General features: G+C 38.0%; 3 protein-coding genes across 4 annotated transcripts in view; 1 reads left to right on the top strand and 2 right to left on the bottom strand.

Annotated features, from left to right (window-relative positions):
• Window positions 1–1,327: 1,327 nt before the first annotated feature.
• On the top strand, window positions 1,328–13,213 carry LOC308669371 (claudin-15-like; the record flags this gene model as incomplete). Its single annotated transcript, XM_081330015.1, has 4 exons — window positions 1,328–1,538; window positions 6,726–6,890; window positions 12,365–12,446; window positions 13,060–13,213. The coding sequence occupies 4 exons, from the start codon at window positions 1,328–1,330 to the stop codon at window positions 13,172–13,174; spliced, it is 573 nt and encodes a 190-aa protein (XP_081186141.1). The 3' UTR covers window positions 13,175–13,213.
• A 7,614-nt stretch (window positions 13,214–20,827) lies between these two features.
• DUSP28 (dual specificity phosphatase 28) lies at window positions 20,828–22,835 on the bottom strand (the record flags this gene model as incomplete). Its single annotated transcript, XM_081328558.1, has 2 exons — window positions 20,828–20,995; window positions 22,389–22,835. The coding sequence occupies 2 exons, from the start codon at window positions 22,833–22,835 to the stop codon at window positions 20,828–20,830; spliced, it is 615 nt and encodes a 204-aa protein (XP_081184684.1).
• The window catches only part of ALDH18A1 (aldehyde dehydrogenase 18 family member A1), a 34,807-nt gene continuing 31,977 nt past the window's right edge, over window positions 20,855–23,684 (bottom strand). For both annotated transcript variants that reach the window (XM_081330050.1, XM_081330049.1), the window contains one exon: window positions 20,855–20,995. The gene's annotated coding sequence lies outside the window, so the exon portion shown is untranslated. The remainder of the gene's footprint in view (window positions 20,996–23,684) is intronic.

Consider the following 23,684-nt stretch of genomic DNA (forward strand, 5'->3'; position numbering starts at 1 on the left):
TTATTCTGATTGATTGACAGGTTCTCTCCATTTCATCGTATTTATACCACTTGTCCCATCCAGTTTTTCAAGAGTTGGGAGAAAATTATAAAGCATGATAATTTACTGTATATATAACATGTCCCACCAAATTGAAATTGTCTAGATGCGTTGTAATGATCTGAGAACAGGCAATTCCCTATGCTATGTAACCATTTGGATTAAATTAGCCCATACCTTTTTAGAATATCACAAAATTTCTTCCCATGGAAAAGAGATAGAAAAATCATAGAAAGAAACAAATTTCCTTTTTGTAGATCATTAAATATCATTAAATATCTGAAGCTTCATTATACAACTCCACAACTCCGAGTGAAATTCAAGGTGCTAACAATGACATACAAAGCCCTACATGGCATGGGTCCGGACTACCTACGGGAGCACCTTCTGCCAATGTCAACACCCCACCGTCCTGTGCGCTCCCACAGAGAGGGCCTCCTCAGGGTGCCACCGCTCAAGGAATGTCGGCTGGTGGCCCCCAGGGGGAGGGCATTCTCAGTGGGTGCGCCAGCCCTCTGGAACTGCTTGCCAACCGAAATCCGGATGGCCCCCGACCTCCGCACCTTCCGGCGCGACTTAAAAACTTACCTGTTCCAGCAGTCCGGCCTGGCCTGATAGCTCTAATTGGGGTCCCAATTTGTTTTTACTATTGTTTTTCACTATTGTTCAATCTGTATACCTACCTTACTCTGTACACCGCCCCGAGTCCCTCGGGAGAAGGGCGGTTTATAAAAACAAATAAATAAATAAATAAAATAAATAAAGTTTATTCAGAAATACAATGGAGGTCAGCAGTTTTTGTCTGCAGGTATTACAGATTTCGTTTGATCAATGAAGTCAATGAACTGGCTGGAGAGCCTTGATTTTTGGAATAAGTGATCTAAGGTCTTAAATATCACTAAATATTTACCTAACCTTGGCAAATTGACTGTCAAAATTTGTTCATATGGCTCAGGACTAGAAGTGCTGTGTAGGAGATAAAAACAGATATATCAAAGTAAGCATATTTTAAAATGTTATTTGACATTTTATTATATATTAAGTTTATGTATTTCAAGCAGTTTAATTTAAATGTAATTTAGTTTATTTTATAATAGAACTGAAACTTGAATGCTAATTATTATTTTATCTGAGAGTAATTTTTGTGAATAACATTTATTTTTGCATCTTAATATAAATATTAAATAACTATTACATTGTTTGCTATTAACAGAATATCAACTGAGAGAAATCTGCTTCTGTTTGCACAATTTGAGAAGGAAACCGCTTCATTTTTTAAAATTGAAGAATGGCTTTGGCAGCTTTTCAAATACCAGCATTGCTTCTTGTTTTTCTGAGTTTTATATGTTTACTTGCTACTACTGTATCCAGCAACTGGAGAATATCAAATATAGTCAATACTACAAATTGGAATTATGAAGGTCTATGGATGAATTGCAATACTACTTCATTGGGTTCCATTCAGTGCAATAAATTGTACTTCTTCTTAAGTTTAGACAGTAAGTTGCATTTTTCATATATAAAATAATGGTTTGCTATCATGTTTTTAACAGTATGAAATTGAAATATGTTTACTTAATATTACATGTTATCAAAATACATGAAAGAATATCCAAATCTATAAAAAATAATTTTTCATAGAATTCATAGAATTGTCTTTAATACTGAGTTAAACTTATCTGTTACTGAAAACATTGACAGTGCTGAAAACAACATATAGAAATAATCAGTGCTTTTTTTGTAAAAGAAAAAGGTGCCGGAACTCACACATGTCATACAACCTGCCTTGCCTACCCTACAAGGTTCCATCCAAAAAAGGTGCCGGAACTCCGTTCTGAATGTTCTATGAGAAAAAGAGCCCTGGAAATAATATAGTTTGCCTGCATTTGAGTCATGTGAGCACTGCCAGTCGGTAAAGTGTAAAATTATATACACTCTCCATGGCTTTCCTTTTCTTTGATGTTTGAACATAGGTCTGCACCAGTCTCCCCATTTTCTGATATTTGTCGCATATGTATATTTTCTCTTTTGCATGTTTATTGAATTCTTTAATATGAGATACTAGAAAAGGCATTAATTATTCCATCCTTAATATGCTGTGAAAGACTTTAGAACTTAAATTTCAAAAGGTTTACATTTATATACCATAAACATTAAAATTGTAATCATTCAAGTGAACCACTGAGGCTATTAAAATATATTTGTTTCACTCTAGAAAAATAAGAAAAAATGAAAAAAGGGAGAGGAAAGAAAAAAAAATTTAAAAAAAAAATCTCAAAAGGTATCACAATAAATATAGGAAAAAATATCATTTAAACTCCATTGTTATAAATATGAAATGAAGTTTTCTTTCTGTAATCAAAAATAATCTTCAAATCATATGATTGTTCCCCAAATCCTATGAACAAGCTTATGAATATTTGGCCAGGACAGGACAGTTGTGAGAAAAGTTCCTATTATATATGTAAGTGTCCCCTCCGTTATTTTATACTTTCAGCATAAATATTCTCTGAAACATCCAATAAATATGAAATAATCTGATCCTGTGGCATTAAGAGCTTTGTAGATAACCAGTGTGTTGAACCCAGAACATACTGGCAACCAGTAGACTGGAGGTTTATCATTAACTCATAGAAACATATTTCCCTGCCCTACTTATACAGTACTGTATCAGCTACAGCTTGAAAGGTCAATAATTTTCTCAAATACATTCTGGACATTTTTCAGTATTAACCAAAAAAAACAAACACCCTTTAGGCCCACCACAACATGCAGCCCACCAAGCTACCTTGTACGTACAGCCTTCTGGCATTTTTTGAAAATTCAATAAAACTGCAGCTAAATGTTGCTGTTCCCAGGAAGGAGACATCGTTGCCTTGAAGATACATTGCCAAGGGCCTTCAGACCTGTGGAGGCTATAGCAGTGGTCATATAAGCAGGGCTTGAATTGGTTCTAATTGGTTCTTCTTTCTCTTTTAGACAGACTGTTCTAATGGTAGCAAGACAGTAATACATTTTCAGCAGGAAGTAAGAGTTAGTAAGTGGAGACTTGGCTCTGATCGATGACATATTAAATTTAATATAACTTGTAGTGTCCTCAGCCACTGCTAGAAGAGACAGTAACAATGTAACTGTAATCCAGGCCAGAAGCTTGTTCTTTGAAGACATTAAGGCCACTATGCCAAAGGGGTCCTCAAATATGCTGAAAACTCTGAAATAATGGTTCTTGGAATAGAATGTAGATTTTTATAAAAGGCAGAGTAAAACACTTATTGATTGGGAGGCTCAGGCAATGAGATTTAGCTTGAACCACTCTGGTGTCATAAAATGTGCACTTGAAATGTTGGAAAATATTTTACTGATTCCTAGAATATAGCCAGCTATAACATTTAATTACATTCCATTTTATATTTCACTTCTACTGAAGAACAATTGCCAACGATGGTACCTTAGTTTTAAAACCACTCACCTAGAACACATCTGTTTTGCTGTACTTTTCACATTGCATCCTTTTCAGAAAATTACCAGATATTACTTCATATGAATATCCTCAGACCCTGAAACCCTGAGCATAGGAGATAACCTAAACTGCCAAATGAGTAGACGGCATCAGCATTCCTCAGGCAAAACAACTCCACATTGTTCATGGTGCCCTTGTGTTTTTTGGGGGGGGAGGGGAGTGGGAAGTATGAGTTTTTGTTTAAAAGACCTGCAATTGCAGAGAGACAGAGACAGATTCCAAAAGCTGCCTTCTACTCTCTTGGCTTGCTTGGAGAAGGAGTGATGTGTTATGTTGTAATATCCTGATCCCACAAAGGAGGGAGATAGTCAGGACAGGTGAGCTGCTTACCTCACTGCCATTTCACACTTCCACAATTCTTCCTGAACACTGCAAAGACTCTTATGAAAGTGCACTTGCTACAAAGCTATGGAAGCTGAAGTCAAGTATGAGCTTCCACTAAAAGCCTTGAGAAGCTGCTTATGATTATAGAGATCAGTATAATTTCTACATTGACCAATACCAACATCCTAGTATTTGAGATGGATATTTCCTGAAGTATGTGGTCATGACAATGTTTGAATGAGGAATTTTCTACATTCACAGCACGTGCAGTAAGAAACATTAATTTCTCTTATTTCACCTTAACAATGAAATAGACACATACATTTTTAATATTTTCAACCATGTCAAAAAAATTAAATTTGTATGTTAAGAGAGAGAAATAGAGTACACAAATTTCTAGTACTTGAAATAAAAGGAAAAAAAGCAACAGGTTTTATAATGGTTGATACTGATTTGCAATAATTTGCAATTTGCCATTTGTATAATAAAAGAACATACTGCTTGTAAAGATTTATGTCCATGAAACGGGACAGTTGTCTGATCTATTAGTGATGCCATGCTCTGCATTAATGGTTTAATAAAAGCACCTAATCGATTATTTCATATTTACAAATTATCTGTTTACATACAGTTAATATCTATAGGAACTATTGGTTTGTTTTTCTTCAATGATGTTTACTTCCCACCTCCCCAAATGGTTCTTTAGAAGCAGTGCTATAGGGCTTAATTTCTTTTAAATGAGAGAACTTTAAGAATTTATAGTCTTTATAACCTTTATTTTTTCCATCTTTTTATTGGAAGGAATTTAATTCTTATACATCATACAACAAATCCTTGCACATGTGGTTGGCTATTTAGTGTATATAAAAAGTATACACACACACACACACACACACACACACACACACATATACATACATACATACACATTTGGGGGGGAACAAATGTTTAATTTTTTTGATTGACAACCAACAACAGAATGCCAAGGTTAAGAGTCATGGTATGGTTTTTCCAGAAATCTTAGCTAAGCACATTTTCTTGCTTAACAATCTTTATTTTTCTTTATTTCTGCTTACTCTAGGTAGCAGAAATTTGACATTTTTATTCTCCTATTTACAAATTAATAACACATTAATTTTATTAATACTTAATTTTTCTCATGCTTGCTTGAAATAGTCATAGAAAACATTGCCATCCTTGCCTAATCTAACATTTTCAGTTCAATATTACAGAATAGGTGAGTTAATGTTCACTGGGCAAACCCTTTTGAATGGGCTCTGCTTTTTCAGGATCAGCCTGAGAACATTTCTAGATCAGGACAGAAGGTGTTTCATAGATTAGCAGATGAAGCCAGCTAAACTATCAATTTCCCTTCTCAATGTCTGTTTATGGTACTTGGCTTACATTTTACCTGAGCAACAGAGATAAGCTTGTGTTGTCTGCAGTTCAAAGTACTGGAGTGCAGGGTGAGATTATAGATCTTTAGTAGAATATACATTTTACATGCAGAAAGTCTCAGCCAGGTTCAGTTTTTGCTGTTTCTATGAAAAGGAACTGAGGAAGGCTTGGGATTTCACTCAACTGATACCAGTTGAGAACAGACAATACTGGCTTAGATAGCCTGCCTGCCTGTTTAAGACAGCTTTTCATTTCAAATCATACTAAATTTGATACCTGTTGTTCTGCCAAATAAGTTGACGTTTGTAAAAGAAAACCTTCATAGCTCAATAAACAAAGAATTACTAGCTTATTAAGGCAGAGATCGACAATATTAAATAATCACGTAATAATGAGATTGTTCTATAAAGAAAAATAATGTGACTTAAACTAATTTCTTTGTTCCATATCAAATTAATAATTGTGTTCCAATTGCTATTAATTGCTACAGTAGTTTAATAAATTACTTAACAAACATTAGCATCAGAAAGCAATATCCTACAACATTCTTTTTTAAAATCATAACAGCAATTCTGTTTTTATCTTCTTCCTGTTGTTAACATAGCCCAGGGGTCTTCAAACTTGGCCCTTTTATGACTGGCTGGCTGAGAAATTCTGGGAGTTGAAGTCCACAAGTCATAAAAGGGCCAAGTTTGAAGACCCCTGACATAGCCTGATAGAACTTCCAGTTATTTTTTTAATTGCCACAAAAAAGCAGGTAGATTTTGAAAAACCAATAGGAGAAAGGAATATAACTTCAAAAATTAAATCGCTCTAGTAAAAAGGGCACCAAATATTGAGGAGGTATGGAATAATTTTGATAGAGTTGCTTTGGAATGTCTACATTCTCTCTTAACTTTTTGCTTCCTTCCAGGTGTTTTAATACTCCTAACTTTCCTGCTTTCATCAATTGAAGTGTGCTGATTACTAGATGTGCAAACAGTTGCGAAATGAAAGTAGGGGCATAGTAAAAAGTCCCATGATAAATCCAGTGATTTTTTCCCTCTTAAATCAAGAGAAAAATAATACTATATTCCTACCTAGATAACTCAGGCTGGGGATCTGTTTGAGGAAAAGGTGGTATGTTCCCCAAGTACATTGTTTTTCTATTTCAATATTTTATTTATGCATTTTTCACATAGCACCAAGAGTAATTGAATACACAAAAAGTAATCTGAAATGTCATAACAGACAGTCCTGACTAAAAGAGACACTTGAATATTAAAAAGCCATAGTGGCATTCTGAATGGTGTTCTCCTTCAAATTAATTCCTAAGAAATATGCAGCCTTCCCACAAGTTTGCTTCCAGTCAAGTTTTGATTTATGGATGGCTCAAAGGCAACATCCATCACTTGCTCTGCACTAAAATCAAAAAACTTTGGTCATTTTTTTCCCTCTCCTGCAGCTTTTATTCAAGTATGTCAAGCCCTGATGATTACATCCCTGGTGTTGGGTGTGTGCGGAACTCTGCTGGCATTGCTTGGTTTGAAATGCACTCAGCTTGGTTTCAGTGATAAAAGAACAAAAGGAAGGATTTCCATAATGAGTGGAATGATATTTGCTTTGGCAGGTAAGAAATCATATAACAGACATTTATGCAGGGAAAGTTTCGTAAAACTATGTAGAAATATCTTGATTTACCCTTGCCTGGTTCCTTGGGAGACCTTGTCATTTGTCTCAAGTAAGGGATGGGATGAGTCAGAGGAAAAAAATACATGAAAATAGATTAATTGAAAAGTGATTTGGAAAGCAATGAAAGTATTGTTCTCTTAGAATGTATTCTGAATCTGAGTTATGACACAGTTTAACTATGTTTATTTAATTGCTTACAACATTTTAATTATCCCCCTCTGATAAACAGACCAGACATATTAAGTTTTTTAAAAAAAAAACAATGCACTGAATTTATTTGCAGTTTTGCTAATTTTTTATTTCTAGGATAGGTCACATCAGTTCTCTGGAAATAGCATTGAAGAGGAGGCATACACAGTACATTTAAAGGTCATTTTCACAAAATGAAAAAAGAATACAAGTCCGAACACACTGGTGTCTTTTTCTTTAGACTGGAATGGCCAATGAGTACAGATAGTCCTTTTCTTACAAACTGGGCACTTAGCAATTGTTCAAAGTTATGTAAAGGTAAAGGTAAAGGTTCCCCCGCACATGCGTGCTAGTCGTTTCCGACTCTAGGGGCCGGTGCTCATCTCCGTTTCAAAGCCGAAGAGCCAGCGCTTGTCCGAGGACGTCTCCGTGGTCATGTGGCCGGCATGACTAGACGCCAAAGGCGCACGGAACGCTGTTACCTTCCCACCGTAGTGGTCCCTATTTTTCTACTTGCATTTTTTACGTGCTTTCGAACTGCTAGGTTGGCAGAAGCTGGGACGAGTAACAGGCGCTCACTCTGCTACGCGGCACTCGGGATTTGACCCGCCAAACTGCCAACCTTCTGATCGACAAGCTCAGCATCCTAACCCACTGAGCCACCGCGTCCCTTTATCAAAGTTATGATGAACCCCCAAAAAGCTACTTACAATTCACTTTCAATGTTTTGACAGCCAGCTCTGTGACTGCATTTTTAACACTTGCCAACTCATTTTATGGCCATTTGTAGCATCTTGCAGTCATGTTTTTGCTAGAAACTGATGTTTATTTCTGGCTTCCAGCAAAAAAAAGACCCATAATGAGCAATGGGTTTGCTTAATGACTGCCACAAAAAAGGTTGTAAAGTCAGTCTCATGATTACCTGTTTTATGACCATCATGACTTAAGATTGTAATTGCCAGGCTCAATTATGGTAATAAGGTGAGGACTGCCTGTACAGTCTCCTATTAGTTTTTCCCAACATTGTGCCATCTACATTTTGAGTCACACTGCCAGGCTGTGCTGGCCAGAGCGCCAGCCCTGTGGAACCAGCTCCCCCATGAGCTTCGGATGGCCCCAGATCTCCAGTCCTTTCGCCGCGGCCTCAAAACACTCCTTTTCCACCTGGCTGACCTGGACTGACAGGGATTTTAATTGTTTTTAATTTTTAACTCTAATTTTTAATTTATTTTAATTTTAATTTATTGTACAGAGGCCTTTAATTTTAATTTTATCTTAACTTCTGTATTTATTGTATGTTATTGTTGTTAGCCGCCCTGAGTCCTTCGGGAGATAGGGCGGCATATAAGTCCCAATAATAAATAAATAAATTATAACCCCACACAGGGAGGGTACTAACTTGCAGAATCAGTATCAGTAGATCCTATTTCTGTCTATTTTGTCATAGAAAACAGACTTTTCTTTTTTTCTCTGTGCAATTTTGCTAGTAATTTAATTAATTTTAATATTTTAATTTCAAGGCTGCCCAACTCTATAACTTTGGGCATGTTACAATTAAAGAAGAATGTAAAAGAAAACAATATGCATCCACAAAAAGGGAACACAACCAACTGGAAGATTAACACCATAACTTACTATAAAGTTCAGAACAGTAATTACAGTATATTGAGCTTCTCTGGAACTTGATTTCAGTTTTGTTTTCTGTGAAAAAGTAAAGTTCAACTTTCTAAAAAGCCTTTTTCTGACCCAAAATATGTGTGAAATGCAGCTCTGAAATTGGAGGCAGGATTGCCAAGCATAGAGGCCAGAGACAGGGAACCAATTCTATTCAATAAGGGCTGCTTTCACTAATCCTAAAAATGACAGATTTAAATGGTGGAAGTGGAATTTTCCTCCAGTGGGATTTTCCCATGTATTTTACCAGGAAACATAGATAGGGCAGCCTAGAAAAGTCAGTGCCTCCCCCCAACCATACCGAAGCCCTCCGAATCTGTTGGTGATTTCCTTTTCACTCTCCAACTTCATGGTGATGTAGCTCTAACCCTAATTGGAATTTTCCTCCTATGGGATTTTCCCATGTATTTTACCAGGAAAAATGGATGGGGGAGCCTAGAAAAATAAGTGCCCTCCTAACCATACCCAAGCACTCCAAATTTGTTGGCGATGTCCATTTTGCTCTATGAGTTCATGGTGACCTAACTAATTCCTAAGTGGAATTTTCCTCCTATAGGATTTTCCCATATATTTTACCAGGAAACATAGATAGGGTAGCCTAGAAAAGGGCTTTTCAACCTTTTCACCCATTGTACCATTTTTTGGATATGGCAACATCCAAGTACCACCAGTCGCCTAGCAAGGTGTCAAAAACTTGATGACCCCCCCCCAAAAAAGGAAAAAATTGATGAAGTTCAGGTAGTCCTCGACTTACAACAGTTCGCTTAGTGCCTGTTCAAAGTTACAATGGAACTGAAAAAAGTGCCCCCCAAGCCACAGCCGAGCAAGATACCTACCTGCCTCCCTGGTGGCGCTCTTCCTCCTGTCTGAGGTTTTCATTGTTGTGAGCATTTCTGTTGAGGATTGGCAGCGGGGGTGGGGGTGGGGTGTTTGGTTTTTACCCACCCCACTCCATCTGCTGGGTGGTTGCAGCAGATTTTGGTCACTTCACATGACCCTGGGACACTGTGACTGTCATAAATATGAATCAGTTGTCAAGCATCTGAATGTAAATCACAAGACCCTGGAGATGCTGCAACATTCCAGCTGATTGGTGCTTCTTCTGGGCTCAGCAGAAGCGTCAGGATCAGTGCTGAGCTCCAGCTGGAGCCTGGCACTGATCCTGGTGCTTCCGCTGAGCCCTGACAGCCCTGCAGCTCCAGCCGTCTCTCGCTCAGGCCTGTGCGGTGCTGCCACCGGTTCAGCTCATTCCCCTCCCCTGCTACCACTTTTGTAGGATGGTCGCATACCACCTGCCAGGTGCCAATGTACCACAGGTGGTACCCGTACCACTGGTTGAAAAGCCCTGGCCTAGAAAAGTCAGTGCCCTCATACCCAAGCACTCTGGATTTGTTGGTGATGTCCATTTTGCTCTCCGATTTTATGGTGACCTAACTCTAAACCTAAGTGGAATTTTCCTCGTATGGGATTTTCCCATGTATTTTACCAGGAAACATAGATAGGGCAGCCTAGAAAAGTCAGTGTCCTCCTAACCATACCTAAGCACTCTGGATTTGTTGGCCATGTCCATTTTGCTGTATGAGTTCATGGTGACCTAACCCTAACCCTATGTGGAATTTTCCTCCTATGGGATTTTCCCATGCATTTTACCAGGAAACATAAATAGGGCAGCTGAGAAAAGTCAGTGCCCTCCTAACCATACCAAAGCACTCCAAATTTTTTGGTGATGTCCATTTTGCTCTCCAAGTTCACGGTGACCTAACTCTAACCCTAAGTGGAATTTTTCTCTGATTGGATTTTCCCATGGAAAGAGATATAGGGCAGCCTAGAAAAGTAAGTGCCCTCCTAACCATACCCAAGTATTTATTTATTTTATTATTTTATTTATTAATTTAATTTGTATACCACCCTTCTCCCGAAGGACTCAGAGCGGTGAACAGGGCAATACATATTAAAAACAAGATACAAAAATTAAAAGCGATTAAACAACAATGCCCATGAATAAATTAGTACACATTAAAAAGTTAAAACAGATTTATAAAACCCAACCCCATCCCATCAGGCCAGGCCAGCTTGTTCAAAAAGGTAGGTTTTGAGATCGCGCCGGAAGGAGCGGAGGTCAGGCGCCATCCGGAGCTCGGCCGGAAGATGGTTCCATAAATCCGGCGCGCCCACAGAGAACGCCCTCCCCCTGGGGGCCACCAGTCAACATTCTTTGACCGGTGGCACCCTGAGGAGGCCCTCTCTGTGGGAGCGTACTGGGCGGAGGTAATTTGAGGTTTGTTGGCAATGTCCATTTTGGTTTCCGAGTTCATGTTGACCTAACCCTAACCCTAAGTGTAATTTTTGTCCGTTGGGATTTTCCTATGTATTTTACCACGAAAGATAAATAGGGCAGGCTAGAAACATCAATGCCTTTCTAGCCATACCCAAGTATTCCGAGTTTGTTGGCAATGTCCATTTTACTCTCCAATTTCATTATGATATAACTCTAACTCTAGTAATGCAACATTTTCTGCTGATACCAGGCCTGAATAAGAACAAGAAATTGATTAGGTAAGACATCAGCAATACTGAGTCTAACTATCACAATGACTTCAAACTATAAAATTCCATTGATTATTTAAAAGCTTTTCCCAGCAAAATTTCCTTCTCCTCTTTCCTGTTATAGTTATTAATGTGACTTCTCTTAAAGGGTAGATTCATGGTAAATAAAATTCTATTATCAGAGAGTTTGTTATAATCATATGGTTCAAGCAACATTAAATCTATGGAATTTATCATTGTTTAGTATGTATTTCATTCCAGCCTGAGGCAATGACTTCTTTTAAAAACATTGCCCAAAAAGGGATGTTTTAGTTACCTATCTAAGTTGCTACAATCAAACAGGTGCTGTGAGAAAGTTCCAGTTGTGACTTATAATTATGAATATATTGGTAGCTGAAAGACAGTGACTGGCCCAAGGTGATCCACCTGACTGTGCCGAAAGTGGAACTAGAACTCATGGTTTCCTGGTTTCTATCCTGATGCCTTAACGACTATACCAAATTGGCCCTTATTTTGCACTTTATGTCCATCAAAATAAACTCCAGCTTTCTGTTCTGAAAGGAAAGCTACTGTATCACATGCCAAGTCTTTAATAGAAATGTATTTTTGTGTTAAAATTAATTTTCTCATGTGAAATTTTGAAGTTGAATGAAAAATACCACTAAATTCATATGATCTTTCCTTAGATGTTATAATTTTGTTAATTATGTGACAACTTGATGGTATATGCATACTAGTCTGTACAAATCACACAGATGCTTATAAATGAAACAGTCTTCTCAGTCCTTTCTAGCAAAATATCTTTTAAGCATGACAAAAAAAGACCTTGGGTGAGTCTTGAAGAACCTTCTTCTAATCTTTAAGTATCTGGGGTAGCTTTGTAGTTTCAAGGAACAGATCCAAAAGTCCTTTGCAGATGATATCTTATCAAATGACTTCCATGGCTCTAATACATATTGATGGGTAATTTTTATCTGTATTTAATCTGTATTGTTTGACCAGGTGTCTCATCAATGGTTGCTCTTTGGTGGTATGCAATAAATATCATAACTGAGTCTTTTGATCCTTCGTATTCTGGAACAAAGTAAGTAAATATTTCTGCATATTTTTAATTTGGTTTGGTAATTGTTTTAGCATTACCAAACTGCACAGAGGATTGAATGGTCTGTGGGTGCTAATTCACATCTATTGTAATAAGTTTGACATTAAAATTGTGTTAGATTCTTATTATGTCTGCTCACAAAGATTAACACAATTGAAATAATGCTTTCATGCATTATTACAATCTTCCTCAATTTTACCACTATTGAAAATTTTGGGAATGGAAGTTTACAAATCTGAAAATTGCCCAGGTTAGGGTACTTACTGGTTTTTGTTTTCTCAATACTTAATGTCTATCTTTTGGACATATTGGAGTCCATGGGAAACAAGGACTCACCTTCATCTTTCTTGGTATTTGTAATACAGATGTAACATATCACCACAACCCTTTTTTGATCATCCCACTTGTCTGCACTAATCCCAGTTGTGCAGGCAGTCTTTAATTCTTCCATTCCCATGTATCAATCACCTGGAGTTCTTTGAGCTTTCTGCTCCCTAAAACCACCTTTCTCTTATACCAATAACTGTAACATATGACAATAAAGTATTTGATAGTATGTGGTGTTTGAATATGACATGTATTATCTTTATTCTAGATATGAACTGGGAAGTGCACTGTATCTAGGTTGGACTGGTTCCCTTCTTTCCATAGTTGGTGGGATCCTGTTGACATGTTCATCATGCAAAGGAAATCAAAGGTATTTAAAGTGAATTATTCATCTTTAAAAAATCATAGGTAATAGTCTAGAGTGCATTTTAAAGGTCCAGCTGTGTACTATGTTCAGTAACAAACCCCACCTATTTCCCATCTTTTGTGGAATATTTTTTGAGAAAAGGGATGTCATATCAATAAAATAATATAAATGCAGGGAATTACAGTGAAATGAGGCTTATTTACTGACATGAATATGATTGGAGTGTAAGGAATAAATTATGTATTTAATAATCTTATGTATATACATTTTCAAATAAAAATCCCACTATCTACATTTAGATAACTATCTACAGTAGACCATTTAGCTAGAGAAATCAGTCTATATTAAGTATCTTCTCACATTGTTTCAACTCATATATCAATTTTTAAAAAGCATATGGTAAATTAATATTGAAAAAGATTTCTTATACTTATCAAGCCGAAAAAGATAGAAAAATTTAGCATTATAATCACAAGCCACTTCAAACAGCACACAGGAAGAGATCCTTTACCTTATCAGGGTTTTTTCCATTCTCATAGTAAAACTTTCCCCATACTATAGTAATCTCAGAACAATACAGCATCAGGCAAGAGGAGTTGGAGAAGTCTGCTGATACTGGGATCAGGTAAAGCAGGTGGAAGCAGCTAAGCTCTTAATATAAATACAAATTCTTACACTCTCCTCGAGAACACCAAAAGTTCCCCCATGAAGTCTCCCAATGCTATGCTAAGAGAAGGCAGTCTTTTAGATGATCAGACTGAATATTTCATTTGAAAGTTTGGAGCTATTTGTTTCTTCTCTTCTGGAGATTCAAGCTATCACATATCACATATCAACACACTGGTACAGTGTATATTTGGTATCCTTCCTTTTATCCACAGCTAAAAGATTTTAGTTTTAAACAAAATTGGAAAAAAGGTGGTAAACTGCATAGGAAAACATTGGCCTTCAAAATCACACTCATTTATTTATTTAGCATTGTGGCATATCATACATGGACTAGCAATATATATTAACATTTCACCTAGATTAGTAAAACACAATAAAATATCAATGTTTAAAAGATCTATATTCAAATACCAATCACACTGACTCCCAAGCATACATTTAGATTCCACATAAGCTCCATAAATATTATCAGAAAATGAAAATAGGCTATTGCTAAGCCCATTGATTGTGCTTAGATTGTAAGCCGCCCTGAGTCTTCGGAGAAGGGTGGGATATAAATGGGATTAAATTTTTTTAAAAAAAATAGTGACTCAGCCCACTCCTTCCGACGCGATCTGAAGACTCACTTATTTGAACAAGCCGGCCTGGCCTGATGGGGGATGGGTTGGGATTTTACTGTTGTTTTTAATATATGTATTTATTGTTTTAGCTTGGGCATTGTGTTTAATTCTCTTTTAACTTTTGTATTTTTTATTTTTATATGTTTGCCCTGTTCACCGCCCTGAGTCCTTCGGGAGAAGGGCGGTATATAAATAAAATTATTATTATTATTATTATTATTTTGTCATTTCTAAATTCCTTCTCCAGCCCCACCTAAAATAATATAAGAACATTACAGAACTAAACAGATCCTGAGAATAGCCACAGCACTTCACCTTTAAATAAATTGTTTTGCTTTGGCCATACTTTGGCATTTTGTGGATGGGCATGCCACTTATCACAGGTATTTTTTTTTTTATTCTGTCAGGGTACCTATTTTCCCATGATCCAAAAAAGACTAGTTTTCTGGTCAGTGCTAGTCCTGACAATCTTCTGTATGTTTATAACTAAAATTCTGTTACATCTTTCATTTTCATCACCAAAAATATAAGCTGCTTAGATCCAAAATCAGGCCTAATTAGTGTATATATGTGACTGATTATATATTTAATTTTATGTATGTAAATTTTTCTCTTAGCCACCTTAAATAATCAGGGATGAAAAGGAGGAGTAGCCAACCACATTATATTTGCACTTTAAATGTGAAAACAGTTTAGTTCTACTCAACTACATCTATTTCATTAAATTATTTGCACAGAATGTATGATTCTTAGTTTCTCATTTGTTTGCAGTTTAACAATATGGAGTGTCTGTGGATTTGATGCTGTCTAGCTCAATTATAATAAAGAGAATGGGAAATATAATATATTTTTCTCTATTTTTAATTACAGAGAACATGGATATCATCATGCAGCTTCAGGAACAGTTAATGAACCACAAATTTACATCGAACAGGCTAATACAGTCATACCTATCAAAGATTAAGTTTAACATTTTATTTAAAACATATTTACATTTTCTAAGCCAATCAAAACAATGCTATGCAAACTTTTCAAAAGGCACTTTGCGAAGTATGCTAATGTGTATAACCCATGCCTCCTTCAACCGTTAAAGCATCCATTGCATCTTCTGGAAGGCTTTCAACAGCTGTTGAAAAACCTTCCCCAGTTGCCTGGTACTGTGTATGTGTACATTCAATACAGAAACTGAGGGGCACATGACATGGATTTTGTAATTTGTTAACTAACACATGATGTTTTGTATTTTAATTTGACTTATTTTCTCTCTTAAAATAATGTTCAGATTCATTACAGGTTGGGATGTAGGAAAACCTTTATCCTATGATTGTATGGATTGATTAGATTCCTAAACCGAAAAGATAAGTTACAGAAGGATGGCTGGATACTATCTCCTGATAAGAAAAAGTTTCTTAGTCAGTTGGCATCTGGTTATCTAACTTTAAACAAGCTTTGTGGTTGATTTACTGTGTAAGGAGGGTTTATTCCTATCTTGTCCAACCAATTTTCCTCTTTCTTTTTTTTGTTGTGCTAACTTTAAAAAGGAATGTAAGATGGTTCTCAGAAGCTTTTCATAGGGAGATCCCACTTTATCAGGGTACCCTAATAGACTGTGTTTAAATGATCTTCTGACTTGGTTGCTTATTAGGAAGGTAATCCAAGAACCTAGGGCAATCAAAACAACCAAAAATAGCTTTTGAAGCAGCTGCAAAACTTTCTAAAGAATGTAATGCTTTAATATTTCATGGAGGGGGACTTCACTTATGTTTGACACAGTTTGTGAAGCATCTTTGTCTTAATGCTTTGGCATAGCCCTAACACATCTTTCCTCTGTAACATTTACCTTAGTGTGTTCTCCCATTTGTGTCTATTCATAGCACTATGCCCTAGCAATATCTGCCATCATCTTATTGTCAAATTGTCCCTAGCAGTATTGGTGTTAAATGTTGTGTTTTCCTCCTATTCTGACACTAAGAACAAACTCAAGATGCACAAAATCTGTTGGGATTTGTAACCCACCCTGAAGAGCTTGGAGGAAGGTTCAGGAAGGGACTGGCAAGTGAGACAGAAAATAAAAGTTTTCTGTCCACTCAAAGATAGATGAATGGCATTTCAGCTCAACAGTGGGGAAAGGCCCTTAAGGAGTTTACCATTTTAGTGCTGAATTTTATAATAAACATTATGGTATATGATTTTTTTCATGAAAATTATTTAAATCACATAATCATGTAAAATGACATCTCTTTCCTAGTTTGCTAAGTGTACCATGTCACCTTATTTTGGGACTTTATAAAGATGATAATTTGCAGAATAAAGTTACTTAAAACTCTGGAGGATTGAGAGTACATTAAAAACAGTATCTGGGAAGGAGCTAATTTTGATTTTTCAAATATATATCAATAAAGATAGCTGATAGAAAGAGGTATCAAGTCATTATTAACTCCTGGGAACTGCATGGACAAAACCATCCTGCTTTCTTGGCAACATTTTTGGGAAATTGCTATTGCTTTCTTCTTATGACCTTGAGTAACACTAAATTACACAAGATCACACTCGTGATCTTATTTCTAGCCAATTGCATTTAATTATTATACCAAAGTGGTTCTCAAAGCAATTAGAACAGATTAATTTATACAAAGCAAGAACCGGAATTAGTATTTTTAGCTGCTATTGAACTACAGCTCCAAAGATCTTTTATTATTTTGCTTGTTGCAAATGAGTAGTGCAATTCAGCAATATTAGGGTTTAAGAGTCCCCATCTCTGATACAGTCTCCTCAGTGCAATTTTATACGGAAGTAACATATTACTGAGTTCAATGAAATTTATTCTGAGATCTATAGGTATTATGTCCAAAGTGCTTCACATACATACTAGCCTCATAATAGTTTTTACATTAACCAAATCTTGCAGAGATGGAAGATAGCTGAGACAAGGAAAGTGCTCAGTGTAGAAAATAAGATCTGAATGGAGGGATTTCTAGTTTTCCTTTACAATGACTACAGAACTCTTGTGTCCAGGAATGCTAAATTGCTAATCCTAACCCCAACTTTGTTATATGATATCTAGCATCAGTTCTTTAGAACTATGTATCAGTTTTATCCCTATTTGATGTTTCTCAAAAAATGTAAATATCTAAATTTCCAGTCAGTGAAAAATTGCTATTACACTTGAGAATTCTAGCAGTTAAAAGTCAGTGTTGGATAAGAACTAGTATGTAGAATAGGGATCTCCAACTCCTGGTCTGTGGACTGGCACCAGTCCGTGGCATGCCAGAAACCGGTCCGTGTAAACTAGCAAAGCCCCATCCGCAGAATGCAGGCAGCACGCAAAACCACACCCTCTCCGGTCCACAAAAAAACCTCTCTTTACAGAACCAGTCCCTGGTGCCCCAAAGATTGGGGACCTCTGATGTAGAATGCTCCAGTGTTGGGATTCAAATACGTAAACAACTGGTTCTTTGTATGGACGCCGCTTCCAGAAGTCTGGGGGGGGGCTCCGAGGCCCAGAACAGACTTCTGGAGAAGCATCCACACACTTCCAGCAGACCATTCTGGGCCTGGGAGGCTTCCCCTGGCTCTGAGGCTCGGAACAAACTTTTGGAAGCGGCGTCCACACACTTCCGGTTGTCCATTCTGGGCCTTGCAAAAAAGGGCTACGGCTTCAGCCAGTTTGTTTGTTTGTTTATTTATTTATTTTTGGGACTTATATGCCACCCTATCTCCCGAAGGACTCAGGGCGGCTAACAACAATAAAAATACAGCAATGCAAAAGTTAAAAAGAATTAAACTAACAGCCCCAATAAAATAATTAAAATTAATAAATTAAAATTTAAAAACATTTTAAAAATCCCTATCGTCAGTCCAGGTCAGCCTGATGGAAAAGGAATGTTTTAAGGCCGCGGCGAAAGGACTGGAGATCCAGGGCCGTCCGAAGCTCAAGGGGAAGTTGGTTCCACAGGGCTGGCGCTCCCACAGAGAAGGCCCTCCCCCTGGGGGTCGCCAGCCGACATTGTCTGGCCGACGGCACCCTGAGGAGGCCCTCTCTGTGTGAGCGCACTGGGCGATGGGAAGTTGTTCCCGGCAGCAGGCAGTCCTGCAATTATCCCGGGCCTAGGCCATGTAAGGCTTTAAAGGTAAGTACCAGCACCTTAAATCTCACGCGGAGGACAACCGGTAACCAATGCAGCTCACGCAGGAGGGGTGTAATATGGGAGTATTGGGATGCTCCCATCACTACCCACGTGGCCACATTCTGCACCAGCTGGAGCCTCCGGGTGGTCTTCAAGGGCAGCCCCATGTAGAAAGCATTGCAGTAATCAACATGGGAGGTAACGAGTGCATGAGTGACCGTACGTAAGGCATTTCGGTCCAGATAGGGGCGCAACTGGCACACCAGGTGAACATGGGCAAATGCCCCCCTGGCCACGACTCCTATATGATCTTCAAAACTGAGCCGTGAATCCAGGAGGACGCCTAAGTTGCGTGCCCTATCAACGGGAGGTAACACCTCTCCTCCCATAACCAAAGATGGAACCTCTTGGACTAAACGAGATGACAGTACATAAAGCCACTCAGTCTTGGCCGGGTTGAGCTGGAGCCTGTTCTTCCCCATCCAAATCCATACCACTTCCAGGCAACGGGACATCACGTCGAGGGCATTGCTGGGTTGGTTTGGGGTGGAGATGAAAAGCTGGGTATCATCAGCATATTGATGATACCTCACCCCGAAACCACGGATGATCTCACCCAGTGACTTCATATAGATGTTGAACAGAAGGGGCGAGAGTACCGACCCCTGAGGCACCCCACAACTAAGGGGCCTAGGGGTTGACCTCTGCCCCCTGCCAATACCGTCTGCGAACAGCCCGAGAGGTAGGAGGAGCACCACCATAAAACGGTACCTCCCACTCACAACCCCTCAAGACGTCGCAGCAAGATACCATGGTCGATGGTATCAAAAGCCGCTGAGAGGTCTAATAGGACCAGGACAGAGGAATAACTCCTATCTCGGGCCCGCCAGAGATCATCCACCAGCGCGACCAATGCCGTCTCCGTGCTGTACCCGGGCCTGAAACCCAATTGGTACGGATCCAGATACTCATAGTTTGCTGAAGTCAACAAAAAATTAGCTACGGTTCTACTGAACCAGTGTGAACCGTCTGAATCCCACCACTGGAATGCTCCTATATAAAAACTTCAAGGGTTTGGGAGCAAGGTATATGTGACACATAAATAAATGTCAGAAATTAAACAACTTAAAAAATCATTTTAAGAGTAGAAATATTTAAACATACAGTGACAAGATACTTTCATTTGGAATGGGAAAAATGGGAGATTAGATTGGAAAATTGTTACGAGAAAAGTTGGTAACTATGGCTTTCTCTCTTCTCCAAAGCTAATTCTCATTTTAATAACTGGTCATTAAGAAAATACTGCTTCTTACAAGCCAGAGTGGTCCTGAAATTATGTTTATAAAATGAAAGGTCACCATTCACTTATTTTTTTTAAAAAATATGCCATGTCACAAAGCAAAGTACTCAAGCTGATATATTTTTGAGGTAAAGAGAGGTAATCTGTTGGATCAACTGTTTTTAGGAAACACTTGACTAGCATCAAGGATAATAAAGTTGTAGTCCAACATTACCTGGATTCTTTGCCCTAAGGTGAAGTGAGGTGTGAAAGTATTTGTATCGGCTTCCTTGCATTCCAGAAGCCCCTGGAAACCATTTTATTTTAATAAGTTTTTGACCTGTGGAATGATTGTGTGTGACCATTTGACTGTATTGTGTTAATTGTAATTTTGTACATTTTAATGGGTCAAATTATAAAGTTTTCTCCTTATTTTGCATTGCTCTAAATTTGCCATAACTCATTCAAAACAATAACTGAAAATTGGACAGAGCAGTGAGGCAAAAGTCACTGAATTCAACCTATAGAGCAGGGCTAAGTAATATTTTGGTAGAGGAGCATGGATAGGCTACATATGTCAAAAATGGGAGATGCTGGCAGGAATTAACACCCCCCCCCTTATTTGAGGGAGTGTGATTCTGTTTAAGCAAACATCAAACTAACATTGGGCTTCTGCTACAATGCTGACATATTTTCCATCTCAGAATGCTGAGAAACCATGTTGCTAACATTCAACAATGTTGTCAGATGTGTCACTTCTCCCACAAGAAGATTTGGCCAACCCATCATAGCTACATTTAATTATAGTCTTAAATTTGAGCAGATTACAGAGATTTGAATTTTGCCTTATTGAAAGGTTTTTACTTAAGTTTTCAAGTAGTTTCTTAAGACTATAATAATAAAGTAGCTGATCTCAGGGCTTTTTTTGTATATTAAATTCAGGTATTACCTAGAAGTATCTTAAATCTTCCTCTTTAAAGGAAGTTCCCAACATTATAATCTGAATCAGTGTATTTATTATGAGAAATTGTATTTGAAGAAAGAGTTCTTTGGTGCTGTCTTTGCAAATGGTCTTCATATTTCTGTAGCTGAGACCAAAATCCTGCATTAGGCTCTGCCGTTGGCCTGGCATTCTTCACAATCTATAAGGTAGAGGGAAAAGCACATTGCATTGCTCATAAGGACTTTTTCTCCCAAACCCTTTGTCCTAAAATTATAAAAAACATAGCATGCAATTATTATAATAAAATGTTACAGTTCAGTGGTACAACAAGTATTTTGCATATAAGAGGTCCAAGGTCCCATCACAATCATTTCTAAGGAAAAGACTAAAATTGCAGTGAGAGGGAAGATGCCACCACACTTAAGATCTATTACTAACCAGTGCTAACAATGCTAAGGTAGAAAGAGAAGAAGTGAAATAAGGCAACTTCCTGGGTGTTGCTTTTCCCAATAGCAATGGCAGGGCTATGAAATTAGAAGGCAGTTTGCTAGAATTGGATTGTATAAAATAAATTAAAGGTATGATTGAAATGATTTCAAGAAATACTAAGGAAAACACATATACCCGCAACGTTGAAGGCTGTACTAATTCTGGAGTAAGTAAGACACTATTATTAAATAAAGTTAGAAATTTGATTCAAGCATCAACATCTCTCATATCCACACATTTCCTTTTTCACATTGTTGCTCACTCAAGTTTTAGAAAACACAAAAGGGCACTTGGACTCTGATAGCAGATGAGAATTTATAGCATGAGCTGATAACTTTGAATCTCAGGAGGGGGAAAATGAATTATTTTGCTCTTTATAAAATAAAAATATGGAAATATGATATTTCTCAGAAACGAGCTTGCAAGTAAAAGCATAGAAAGGCTATTTCTGAAATGTCTGGCACTAACAATGTATTAGTACATAACGGTTAAAGTACAAACTTTCATCAATGCCTCCTTAAGTAACACCAGCTGCCTGCAATTAGTGCAGGTTCGCATCCCACCAGGCTCAAGGTTGACTCAGCCTTCCATCCTTCCGAGGTAGGTAAAATGAAGACCCAGATTGTTGGGGGCAATTAAGCTGACTTTGTAATAATGCCACTGGGTGTGTGTGTGTGTGAAAGCCCTAATAAGCAGGCATATACATAGAATGAAGGCTACTGCTAAGCTTGTAAGCCGCCCTGAGTCTTCGGAGAAGGGTGGGATATAAATGGAAATAAAAAAAATAAAAAAATTCATTTTATGGATTTTTTTCACTTCGAATCAGATATACTGAAATAATTTACATTTAATCTTCAGATTCATGTTTTTTAAGTTCCCATTGGAGTTAATCAGATGAGATTTAAATTAGCTATTGTCATAATACAGTTGTATTCTGGCATTTTCATTAAGTTCCTTTATAAAACAAAATGCTGAATCATTGTTATTGAGATGGCCAATGTATTCCATCCAGTTAAATATTTAAGTATTTCATACACCACCAAAGCAGAAGTCCATTTAATCAGATACAGAAGTAACTTGTATTTTCAGCATGCTCACAGTACCTCAAAGGCATCCTTCAGCCTGAGCTTTTGATGCTTCATCAAGTAGGCAGTGCAGATAGTTGCAGATCTGCTGCGACCATTTTTACAGTACACTAAGCACTTCCCACCTCTTTGAATGATATCTTCTATGGCATCACTGCAACGCTCAAAGTATTTATACAGGTCCTCCGAAGGATCATCAAAGACAGGGATTCTCAGCAATTGGCCTTGCTGAAAGCTTGGGAAGGGCTGTTGTCTGGAGACATTGATACAGAACGTGATTCTCTCTTGACTGAGGAGACTTTCACAGCAGGCTGACCTAGAATTGCTAACGAATAAAGAATCCGTGACCTTGGAGAGGGACAACATTTGGTGGTGAATGACAGTATCACAGCAAAAGAAGTGTGCTGAAGGTTTTTTGGGGAGGAGCTGAGAAGAACTGGAAATAGGGATAGCCAAAATTAGCATGAGGGTAGATTAATGAGGGTGGATCCCTCATTCTGCAGCCATCTGTGCATGGTGCTATATTTATTCTGCTGGCAGCCTCAAGGATTATATTACAGATTGCTCCACCCTTCTCTAAAATTGCAGCAGATTTGTTTTGAGCCTGAACATAGCCTTAGAATAATAATATTAGTAGTATTAACCTGGAAACAAAAGACCCTCTCTAGATTGTGTACTAATAGAGAAGAAAATAAACTAGAATGAATAAAGAATGTGTACTTTCAGGAGAGCAGAGTCCTCGGGGATGCTGCCTCAAGAGGGAAGAGCGTCGGGCGGGAGCAGGCAGGGCAGTCCTGCACACGCGCGCACTCCCCGGCTGCTAAGGAGTGCTCCTTAACAGCCGGGGAGCACGCGCGTGCGCAGGACTGCCCTGCCGGCTCCTGCCAGACGCCAGCCTGCCCTGCTTCCTCCACAGTGAGAGGGGAGGGCGTGCCTTCCCGGGCTTGCTGATTTTCCGGCGTATAAGACGAAAAATCTTGAAAATCATCTCAAAAGTTGGGGGGTCGTCTTATACGCCGGAAAATACGGTATTCAGTTCAGGTCAGTTCAATCTAGCTTCAGATCAACAAACAGAAGCAATAAGGCTCCTCAAGGCTACAGGGGTAGCATAAACTATGTTTGAAAGCATGTAACATGCTGCAAGATCACACTAACACAACAAAGCAGCTGATTAGACGGTATTTCCTAGTACAGTGCTCTTGACCATAATATCAATGTGTCAACATTTATCAAACTCAAGCTAATGTGTTGAAAACTTTAATCAGTAGAAAAGTGATTATATAATGTATTCTAACACCCTGGTGTATAGAATCC

The sequence above is a fragment of the Vipera berus genome (genome assembly GCF_964194415.1).
Source record: "Vipera berus genome assembly, chromosome: 5".
Classification (NCBI taxonomy): domain Eukaryota; kingdom Metazoa; phylum Chordata; class Lepidosauria; order Squamata; family Viperidae; genus Vipera; species Vipera berus.